This window comes from Anoplopoma fimbria, chromosome 13 (genome assembly GCF_027596085.1).
Source record: "Anoplopoma fimbria isolate UVic2021 breed Golden Eagle Sablefish chromosome 13, Afim_UVic_2022, whole genome shotgun sequence".
NCBI lineage: Eukaryota > Metazoa > Chordata > Actinopteri > Perciformes > Anoplopomatidae > Anoplopoma > Anoplopoma fimbria.
The window spans coordinates 26882433-26893698 of NC_072461.1; the positions used below are offsets into that span (position 1 = coordinate 26882433).

An 11266-nucleotide genomic window follows, 5' to 3' on the forward strand; every position below is an offset into this window, starting at 1 on the left:
ATTAAAAAAATCTGGTCAGATATCCGATGCCAGCTTCTATTTACTTTGATGCTTTTTTTTTTATTGGTACAAAATAAAATATTGAGGTTTGATACCCAGCCCTGCCCATGTAGAGGGACTCTATCTCATCTGTGTCTGGTAAACCGTGACGTTTTTGAAGTTGAACTAGTTAAACGAGTCAAAGCGTTTAACAAAGAGAAGCCATAGTGTTGGTGGTGAACACCCTGTAACCTCAGCTTTAAACCGCGCTCACAATCGGCTTTGCTTCATTTTGCACATGATTTGACGCTAACGCTAATGCTAACGGCCACGCCTCTGGTTTGGGTGGAGTTGATGAAGTCTACCTTTTTTGGGAGCATTTTGAGGCCTATACTTCACTCCTGAACTCACCTCACAGGGTTTTTTTGTTTTCTGGTTTTTGTACAACAGCTGTACATAAAATAAAATGCCTTTTGATGACGGGGCGCTTTTTCACATCTGTAAAGGGGGATGTACCATTCTCCAAATACGGGGCGTATTTTTCTCACAAATCAGAAGATGTACCTGGTGTTGTATTCTTTTCTTTTCTTTTCCCGGTGCACTCGGATCTCTCATGTGGATGAAACCACCTCCACCGGTCTCACTTACCCCTCCTGCAGACAGAACCGCTCTCTGCTTTTGAACTGAGGGGCTTTTTCTGTCTCTAACCAACATGCAGTCTTTCAATTGGTACTTTGTACAATTCAGTATTACCATTTTTTTGGAAAAACAAAGATAAATGTTCTAGGTTTAAAAAAAAAAAAAAGCAGTTTGTCTTGATGGCTTTTATTTCTCTTTTTACTTTGTTTTCCTCTTCACACACTTTTTTCTCCACATCAATACCATTATTATGAGCATTTTCCCTTTTTACTTTCTCCTTGTAGAGCGCCCTTTACATACTTTTTCTACAAACAACGTGCCTAGTTTGTACAATCTCTCCAACAGCAGCACTGCCCATGAGACAAAGACGCTCAGAGATGAACCCAGCGCCATCATCACCCAGCCATCCGTTCATCCCTTTCATCCCTCCGGTCCTTCCTCAACCAGCTCCTGAGGAATAGAAGCTGAGGAACCATTGCTCACCTCAGACTGGTTTCTGTTCTTTTTGTATCCGTAACATCGAGGACAAATGGTTTCGTTTGTTGCCGTTTGTCTCTGCAGAGAGGGTTACTGTTTCTCTCACAGGATTATCACGACCACGAATGTAAAAAATCCTGTTGTTCAATATCTTTTTTTTTTTTTTTTATTCCATTGTTCATTCGGGCTGATTTTACCACTTCATGAGGTTTTTATCCTTTCTTGGCCAATAAGACGCATTATAAGAGGATTATCTGACAAAGCATTTAGCATTTGGACGAAGGGTTTGTTGTCCTTTATCTGCTTCTACGTGATGAATTTGACGGCCTCTAACTAGGTCGGGTTGCTTCATCCAAATAGGGAAACGTGAACTTAAAGGATGCTGCGTGAATGTTTTCTCCTCAGTGCATTAACCTGTAAATAACAATGTGGAAAAAGGAATTCAAAAATGCAACAAAATGCCAAATAAGTGTGATAAAACAAATGAGATAATGCACATTTAAACTGAGTCGATACAGACTTTTTAAGGCACGGTGCATCATGAGTGTTTTCAAAAGCTTCTTTGTTGGACCTCAGGTTAATGCACTGGTTCGTTTGCTGCAATGAGGCTATTTTAAAATGAGAGATTTGAGCTACAAAAAGCAGAAAGGCAGCAACTTCAGTGTGAAAACACTTTCAAAAGTCTTCCTCCGTCAGTTGGTTTGACAATTAAAAGAAAACTTTCTTTCACTTTGTTTCCTTCAAACTTGCAATTGGTGTCTGTCAATTTCAAGTGTGACATGAACAGGAAATGCAAGGATTTTATAGTGGAACAATAACTCTTTATTTCATTGGAGCATTCCTTTAAAAAAAGGTATTTCAAAGTTGCTGCCTTTCAGAAACCTTCAGCAGATGTATTCATGTGAAGTGAAACCTGGCGAGGATCTTCAGCCACCAGCAGCCACCAACACACGGTGCTACTTTAGTTCTCAAGAGCAAGTTTTAAAGAGCTGTTAAATGTTACAACGGAGTTAAGTTTCTCTTATCAGATTCCAGAAAAGCAGCTCTTCACCACTTTGGTTTTTCAATCCAAACCAGCCTTCACGCCGCAGACAAGAGGAAGCAGTCAGCGGATGTTTAGCTGGCAGGAGAGACTTTGTGGTGAAGCGCTGCCGAACTTAGACGAACGTACGTTTGCTTTTGTTGGAAGCCAAAGCGAGCATCGCGTCTGACAATTAAATGTCAAGTGTGAAACTGCAGGGACGCGAGCTACTGCTCATATGGGAGGACGAGGGGAAGTTTGTCTGATGTAGGTTACAGAGATGACTGTGGTTTCCCTCTGACGGCTCCATCCTTTGTGTGGGTCCTTTTCTACCTTTAGTTATGTAGGTTACAGATTGCATTGAAGCTGCAGATTGTAGGCGACGAAATTAAGTTTTGTGCTCTGAAATCATGAAGGAGAAGGGGAACTTTAAATCTTCCATTCACTCCCCAAAAAGAGAAAAGATTGCATGAATTAAAGATTAGATAAATGACAGATCAAAACATTTAAAATCAGAGAAAGACAGTACATTACTTTTGTTAGTTTATTTCTTAGGAAATAATATTTTGGAAGTATAAGTTGAAAGTTTCAAGAATTCAGAAATCTTTTATAATAATAAATGTTTTATTTAAGTTTTCTGAAAGGGGAACTGATTTTAAACATAAAGTTAACGTTGTCTTTGGGTCGTGAGGGAGATTTCTAAAGTTTAATAAAAAAATAACCCTGATTATGCAATAGTGATGTCATCAGAGTTATCTCAGCTTAATGTTAGAGTCTTTTAACAGAGTACCTGTGTGAAAAACTGGAGGTGTTGGATTTGAAACAAGCAGGAATATAGAAAGCATGGGGGCGTCTAATGAAAAACACTTGGGTTGCATTATGGGATATGTAGTACCCAGTCTCTTTTGCTGTTTGACCCAAATATCATCTCAAAGTCGGGATATCTGTCTGATTTTTGTAATCTGACAGACGTGAGCGAGGAAGTGAGATGTTAAAGTGAACCAAAGTTATGAAGTGCTTTACAAGGAAAAGAAAAAGGACAAAACAATAAAAGAAAAGGCTAAAAACAAACAATGAGACACTATTTGGGGATTATAAATAACATTTGAGGTAAAGGAGGTTTTCATTTAAATAAGTGATTTGATTTGACTCTTTTTGGAGCCTCAGTGGTTATTTGAGGCCCTAAGAAGCTTCTTATAACACTCTTGTTTGTATAGAAAGAGTTTCTTGACTGGATGGAGGACTTCTACAAAGGCTACAGCTGTGTTGATGTGTTGAAACCAAACATGCTCAACAGCACTTATAGTATCATCTCTCCACACGAAGCCCCGCCTCTCTCCACCTCCTGTAGGCAATAAACAAGTCATTTTTTCGAAGATTTTCTTTGTCTGTGATTTTTTTTATTGATGAAGAAGAGAAGTCATGGATACAACACAAACATGTCACCATTACAAACATATAATCAATGCATTTTGTTTCACATTATGGAGTCAAATGTACAGGAAACATTCTCTACTTTTCTGCTTTTTGCTTCGATTTTACTTCACAGAACAGATTTGTGGCTTTTCACAATAAAACAATAATTCAGAGTCTGAGTATCCATACAGCAATAATTAATCCCCCAATATTACATTATATACTTGAAATAGCATCGTTAAAGAGTATTAATATCAAGTGTCAGTACTTAAGCACCAAGACAGTATTGTGTAATTATTAGCATTTTTCCAAAAGGGTAACACCGGAAAGGACAATCAATTTGAGAAAAAACTGTCAATTAAAGAAGTGGAATAGCATAAGATTTGAATAATGGGTTTAAAGCTGGACAGCGGCTCAGTCCTCCTACAGTTAATTCACAGCTTGATAACTTCAAATGAAGCCATTGTTACGTCAAAATGTGATCAGAAGTGAGTTGATGACGTAGTGGCGGAGTTCTCATTTTTACTGTAATCAAAACAAGAAAAGAAAAATTAGTTACAAAAGTGCAGTGAATAACTAATTCAGAAAGCAATAAAGGACACAGTAAAGTGTATGCATGGTGATCAGGGATGAGATGATAACCGAAGCCGGCCAATAGAGTATTACACGAATTCTGGTAAAGTTTTTATTACCATTATCTTATTAACTGATGACCAACACAAGAGGAAGCCCTTCCTTTGATACATCTCATCCTTAAGACACAATGAAATACCAGTAAATACACACTGTCATTGCAGAAGGCAGAGAAAATTATGACTTTTCATAGTTTTGTTGTAAGGGACAGAAAACGAGACAACAAAAACTTTTCCATGTCAGAAAAAAGACTTGAGAGATAAAAGACAACAGCGCCTCCGAATCACAAAGCTTGTGTCTACTTTTCTTTTGATATTTTATAGCTTAAAACATGTTAATATACTGTTGTTTACATCAACAGATATATTCGGAGAGTTGGCTGCTATAAATATGTTGCTTGTATTCTTCAAAGTTTCTAAAAGGTGCTTACAAAAAGAATTAGGGAAAAATAGGGCAGAAAACACAAAAACTTTGACTTCTTTAAATGTTAAAAATACCCTGAAATTTGAGAGCTTAAGTTTGTTTATTGTATCGAGATATCGTCCAATAGAATTGTTTTGGTTCAACATATTGATATACAGGTAAACAATCACTGATAGAACTAAAGACCAAATAAAGTCATTACCTTTGCAGCTGGCTGAGCAGGTCGATGACCCACTTCTTCTTCGGGTTGACACACAGTTTAGAGCCGTTCCTCCTGGTGATTCTGTGGAAAAAGATAAGAGTTAAAAAATATATATAATTAAACAGTTAACACAATTTTTAATTGGTGTGACAAAAAGACAAAAAGAGTTACAATGAAATAACGTTCAGTTAACAGAAGTGGTACATAAGGTACATCTACGGGAGTGGTGCAGTACTGAAGATGTGTATTTTGAAGCAATAGTTGATAAATAAAGTTATTTTTCCATTTTTTGTGCAACGTTGTACTTTTGCTCCAGTACTTTCACTTTTGCGCTGAGTGCAGAAGTACTTTTATCTGTTCATATCTGTATTCTAATCCAAGCTGCATCATTGATCCGATGTCGAAGCAGAGCAGAGATGGAACTTATGTACGTTAACTCAATGCTGTTATGCATCTACACTCACAAATACGCTTATTTGTTTTCTTGCCGAGAGCGAGATGGTAAGGTTGGAGCTGGAGAGGTGCTGGAAGGCTATCATTTTGAACTTTGCTACAAAATTACACTAAAAGGCTGTTGCAAGATAAATACTTTCACTTTTGATACTTCTATATTCTGCTGACTATACTTCAGATGGGTGAAAAGTTTAATATTAGACTTTTACTTGTATTTAAGTCTTTTTCGCATTTTGTTATTGTGACTTCTAAAAAAAACAGTCCTGCAGCCTCTGAATCAATCACGAATACTCACATGATTTCAGTCCGACGACAGCCTCCCGAAACAGGAATTATCTCAACCTTCTTGATGGTCTTAAAAGGGACGGGAGTGGAGATCGTCCGTATGCAGATACAACGCCCCTGCGAAAAAGCTGTGAAAAATAAAACAAATCAAAAAAGTTAAATTATTAAGTTTACTTTGATTTTGTTTAGCCTCAAAATGTCAACAAATTTTACCTCTCTATGTAGCAGAGTTTTTAATACATAGAAGTGCAATTTGTTGTGTTTAACGACAAAATAATTTGTAAAGAATGAAATCAGGTCAAATAGAACAAGATCAAAGAAAAATAGGAACATTACATTTGAGACACAGGGAGTAGAAAAGAGAGTTTCAACTATTACAGAAATATAAAATTGTATATTTTGTAGTTTTTGTTGGATATCAAAAAGAAAATGTAAAATATCTGTTGTAAGAGCACCTAAGGAAAATGTAGGCACTTTCTGTTGACCAGCCTAAGCTAGTAAAATATCTTTATATGCAGACGACACTGTTTAGTTAACTTTAGTTCGTCTAGCGTTAAAGCAACATAAACATAAATTAGAGCAACAGAAATTGCCTAAATTGATTTGGGCACTAAATAGAAGATGAGTGAAACATAATTGTATGCAGATGACACTTCATTGTTTCTTTAACTTAAGTTGTACAAATTAAAAAAAAATAAACTGAGACAAAAGCTATCGGACAGACCAGATAACAGAGTTAAGAAGATTTCAAGAAAACTCTACCTCCTCATGTCATTAATTGTTTTGAATATAAAATAAATATGTCTCACCATGCAGAGAGGAGATGCAGCAGCAGAGAGTCAGTGCAGCCAGGAGGAGCAGTGGTTTGGTCGTCATCTCAGCGGTTGTTTTGATCTTTCAGCAACAATGAGGTTGTGAGAGTGATGTGAGAGTGAATGAAGTCTGGCTTTATAAAGCGGCAAATACGGAAGTGCGCCTGTCTTGAGACATCTAAATGTAAATATTGTGGCTTCTTGACTTTTTATGGGGGTTTCTGCTCAATGAGCTTTGGGTTTCTTTCTGAGGGTCTATTTTTACGTCGCTACCCGTCACTGGTATTGAACTACCTTTTTGGTATTAACAATTTTCTGCACAATTCTGGACACTAATGCCACATTCACACAATGGTGGGATAATGTATTCCTGCCAGCAGACATGATTGACTGAATAAGTATCTAGAATTGACTTATGTTAATATAATTATTAGTTTTTGCCTTTTAAAGCCTATAAACCCTGATATGACGTAAACGCAGCAACTGCTAAAGAGCGTCCCAATTCAAGCAACTGTTACAAAAATGATTAAACACCTTTGTGGTTAAAGAAATTCTTCACCCACAAAGTGATAATGTGAAAAATGTATATCAATAACTCAAACCTGCGTTTCATTGAATTATTGAAGATTAAGAAAAATTAAGAAATCTAGATGAAGTACAAACGCTCCCATAACTGGTGCATTATAATCCAAGTGTCATTTATCCAGCTGTATGCTTACTGCTCTCCAAACACTATTATCTTACTATTTAAAACACTTTGTGAGACTTTTTATGTCTATGTTAGCAAAGATGCATGTGTTTGGGAAGTACACAAGGTGAGTAATTGATACACTAATGGTCAGTTTGTGGTTGAATTATTTCTTAAAGGCTTAAACTAATTGGCAAACATTTGCTAAAGGTGCATTGTTTAAAGAAACGAACATTGACTGCTAGCAAACGATATTGGGATGCCAACAATGGTCTCCAGTGATAAAGTCATATAGATACCAAAATATGTTCATTTGCTGGTTGAGTACATCTGGGAATAATCAGCAAGCCATTTAGTCTGAAATTATTGGATGAAATGATTTTAAAAGTTCAGGTAAAAGGCAGAGGGCCAAATAGACAGACATTTGGCATAATTGCCATTCCAGTCTGAAGCTGTATGGGACGTCTAGATATTTAATCCCCAAGTGTCCTCATATAAAAATGGAAAAACAGTAAAGAAAAGTATAGAACATAAAGGAAAAGTCGATTTAAACTATGCACTGAAATGTAACCGAGGTAGAATAGATGTATTTTGATGTTACATCACAAAGTAGAGATTCACCGATACCGATATCAGTCGCACATTGACTCTAATAGCCGGATAAACTGTGGTTGCAATAAAATAAAACTTTTAACTCTGTCTGGAAGCAGCATCAGCACATGATAGGAGAGCTCTAATAACTAAAACTTTTGTCAGCAAGTCCAAGACAGATGAAAGTTTGGTCCAGGACTGACTTGGCAAATTGCACCAGTTTGGGATTAACATGGCCCAGAATCAGGAACAGAGAATGCTGCCAGGAGAGTACAAAGAACCAAACCCGAGCAGAACTGTACTTCTGTTTTACACCGGAGGTTCTGGACTGATAACCACATCCTTTTCTGGTAAGTAATTAATTAAGGGGAATCTTCAAAATTAGACTGTAGTTCCTGTTTATGAAAATAAGCATAATATGCATATTCTAAGATTAAATTTAGATAAACTCAGTCATGTACCGTAAATACTAAACTCTGCAGGGATCAGTTTGAGGTTGAATTCTACGTGCATATATTTTTGTTAAATACTTATATTCCTAGTTAATCAGGCTCCAAAAAAGATATAACAAGGGGCTGTTCTGGCGGTCCTGTTCTAAATGTAAAAAAGTTAATGATATGTTATTACTTCTGCCAAGAAGGTTATGCTTTTTGTTTGTTTGTCAGCAGGACTACGGTAAAAACTACTGGTCAGATGTTCATAAAAATTGGTGGAAGTGTGAAGCATGAGCCAAAGAGGAACCCATTACATTTTAGAGCAGATTGGCCTCAGCGGAGGTCTGAGCTCTCCAATTGCCTTTTTAAGTTTCAGATGTGCCAAAAAGAAACATGGGAACAGAGAGGAGGGATGTGGAACAAAGGCCAAGTGGGTCAATAAAGGAAAGAGAAACACACTCCAGCAAAAACAAGAGATAATGAAGTGATGTAGTTCCAGGTTAATCCCATGCGATGGCACAAAATGCATTCTGTGCATTTAATGTGGCATTTGACACCCAACACATAATTCGTTATGCAGCCTTGGTTGTCCCTAACTAACGACTATAACAGGGGAAATGTATTGAGTTTTACATGATCCACATCGAGGCTCTAAGGTCAGAACAAAAAAGGCTGAGGGCTCGGAAAAAACTGTGATGACCTCAGATTAACAACGTCAACTCAAATTTTGTAATAGGTTGCACCATTAATCAGCAATGAGTCAATGGTTCAGAATCAGGGAATAAAACGTATCTAACCACGGTTCAGCTTTCTGAGACCAAACTAATCAACTTTTGTTCCCATTAGATTGATTCTGATGGTTAAAATATATTCCTGATCAGCTGTGTTGACTTATTAGGAGGACTGATGTGGCAGCAAAAACACAAAAGTATAGATCAAAATTAGAACGTGAGGATGTGGTAGTGGGCACATGTGAAGGCACAAAATGCATTTTGTGCATATAGTGTTGAATTTTACACATAATTGGTTATGTAGTGCCTGTTGTCCCTGACTACCGACTTCAACGGTTGGTAGTCAGGGTCGGTAGTCAGGGACAACGGGCACTACATAACCAATTATGTGTTTTTCCTGATCCAAATCAAAGGTCTAAGGTCAGAGGGTGTTGCATGTTGTACAGTGTATAAAGCCTTTTGTGATATTGGGCTATACATAAATTTGACTTGAACAATTCTCCCCATGAATTGGTCATTTGTGTGCACAATTTCCTTATTTTTTCCCCCCAGGATTACTTATATTATTTCTCAAAAAAAATGTATACTAATCTAAGACTGAGATACTTGGATAGATTTTGGGTTTGGACTGATCATCAAATCTTGGATATGAAAAGTTCAGAGATTTTCAACTTGAAGCACAACTAAGGTGGAGCGCTCTGAAAAAAGGCGGAGGGCTCGGAAAAAACTGTGATGACCTCAGATGAACATCGACAATTCAAATTTCGCAATAGGTTGCACCATTAATCAGAAATGAGTCAATGGTTCAGAATCAGGGCTTAAAACATATCTAACTGCTTGTTTAAAATATATTCCTGAACAGATGTGCTGACTTATTTGGACGGGCTGATGTTGTAGCAAAATCACAAAAGTATAGATCAAAATTAGATCATAAGGATGGGTATTTCAATTTCTACTTTCTTTAAATTTTTAAGCGTTTATTTAACATTTAGTGCAATTATCTGACTTTTGACTGAAACACAATCATCACAAGAGTAGATCACAATATAAAATTCCTCTATCAACATTTTTCCAGCAGTTGACTATTTTAGGCCAGACTGAGCTGAAAAGAAAAGAAAAAGAAAGCAAGAAAGAAAGAAGGGCAAATGCTAGTCATCATTATTTCCTGAGTTATTCACACATACGCATTTGCACAGAAATGATATTTCACACCGACTCTAATAAACAGGAAACTGTTGAGATCGGAGCATAAAGTGTGAAATCTGATAAAGCTTTTATACAGTTAATCCTGGAATTGATGCAGAGTGACACTGAAACGTCTTCTTAAGGGGTGAAAACAATTTCCTTTTTCAGAAAATGTACTGTAACAGAGAAGCTTTGTGGAAAGTGAAAGTGGAAGAGGGAGTGCCTAGAAGAGATTTCAGACTAAAAGTCTGCTGACCCGATCCGGAAAAATAAAGGTAATCCAGGTCAGACGCCAGTTTCACAAAGTTAGCTTCTGACTGTATTTATATCTTACAAAATGATTTAAAATAGAAAAATGAATTCAATTTGTCATTATTGACACATGCATATAACAATGCAAAGCTCACATGGGCTTACAGGGCACCATACATCCATTCAAGCCTGGACCAGAATGCAAAAAATGCCTTTTCTAACAACTAAAGCTTCTTCCAATGTTCAGACCATCAATGAGTTCAGCAAAATTCACAAATCAATGACAAAAACATTTAAAGTAAGATAACACGGCTGTGGTGTAGTGGAGAGCAAGGTAGTTCTCCAATCAGAGGGTCGGTGGTTCGATACCCGGCTTCGGCAGTCGATGTGTCCTTGGGCAAGACACTTAACCCCAAGTTGCTCCTGAAGGCTTGCCATCGGTGTGGACTGGATGATGAATGTTAGTTAGAGTCTGATGGTGGCACCTTGATGGTAGCCTGTCATCAGTGTGTGAATGGGTGAATGATATGTAATATACTACTGACTGTAAGTCGCTTTGGAGAAAAGCGTCTGCTAAATGACTGTAATGTAATGTAATCCTTTATTAGTCCCACATCTTCCCACATATTTGCAATTTACTGTGTCGTACTGGAAGAAATCTTAAATCAAATAATCATTGGGCCTTCTTTTCCAGACTTTTGAGACGAAGTTTAAACAAGTTAAAACTTAAACAGCTATTTCCGATTTTTACAAACTATATAAAATAATATTTCAGTGTTTTTTAAGTCATTTCATGGATCATTAACTCTCTTAAATCATCATAATTTATACAGTACAAAAGAAAATGGCTCTTGACTATCTTAAGTAGGACTAAGTTATCATGAATTTTCAGTAAATTAAGACTATTTTCATAATAAAAACATGACAGAGCAACCACATTAAACTGAAAAATTTACTCTCTAAACTTTCTCTAAAAATTGTACTTCCTCATTGATTGCTACCACAGAAACATGGCTGCTTTTCTCTATTTTTGTGGAATATATTT

The 11266-nt window shown here is 36.8% G+C and overlaps 1 protein-coding gene across 1 annotated transcript; it reads right to left on the reverse strand.

Moving 5' to 3' along the window:
* Positions 1 to 460: 460 nt before the first annotated feature.
* LOC129100988 (C-X-C motif chemokine 11-1) lies at positions 461 to 6437 on the reverse strand. Its single transcript, XM_054610565.1, has 4 exons — positions 6338 to 6437; positions 5539 to 5656; positions 4791 to 4871; positions 461 to 4057 (listed from the first exon to the last, which is right to left on the reverse strand). The coding sequence occupies exons 1-4, from the start codon at positions 6402 to 6404 to the stop codon at positions 4015 to 4017; spliced, it is 309 nt and encodes a 102-aa protein (XP_054466540.1). The 5' UTR covers positions 6405 to 6437; the 3' UTR covers positions 461 to 4014.
* Between the last annotated feature and the right edge of the window lie 4829 nt (positions 6438 to 11266).

Excerpts from the sequence above, each read along its gene's own strand:
- LOC129100988 (XM_054610565.1), bottom strand. The coding sequence starts at position 6,404 with ATGACGACCAAACCACTGCTCCTCCTGGCTGCACTGACTCTCTGCTGC. Across the intron at positions 4,872-5,538 it reads TGTCGTCGGACTGAAATCAT|AATCACCAGGAGGAACGGCT; the intron begins GTGAGTATTCGT and ends CTTTTTCCACAG. Across the intron at positions 4,058-4,790 it reads CTGCTCAGCCAGCTGCAAAG|TAAAAATGAGAACTCCGCCA; the intron begins GTAATGACTTTA and ends TTTTGATTACAG.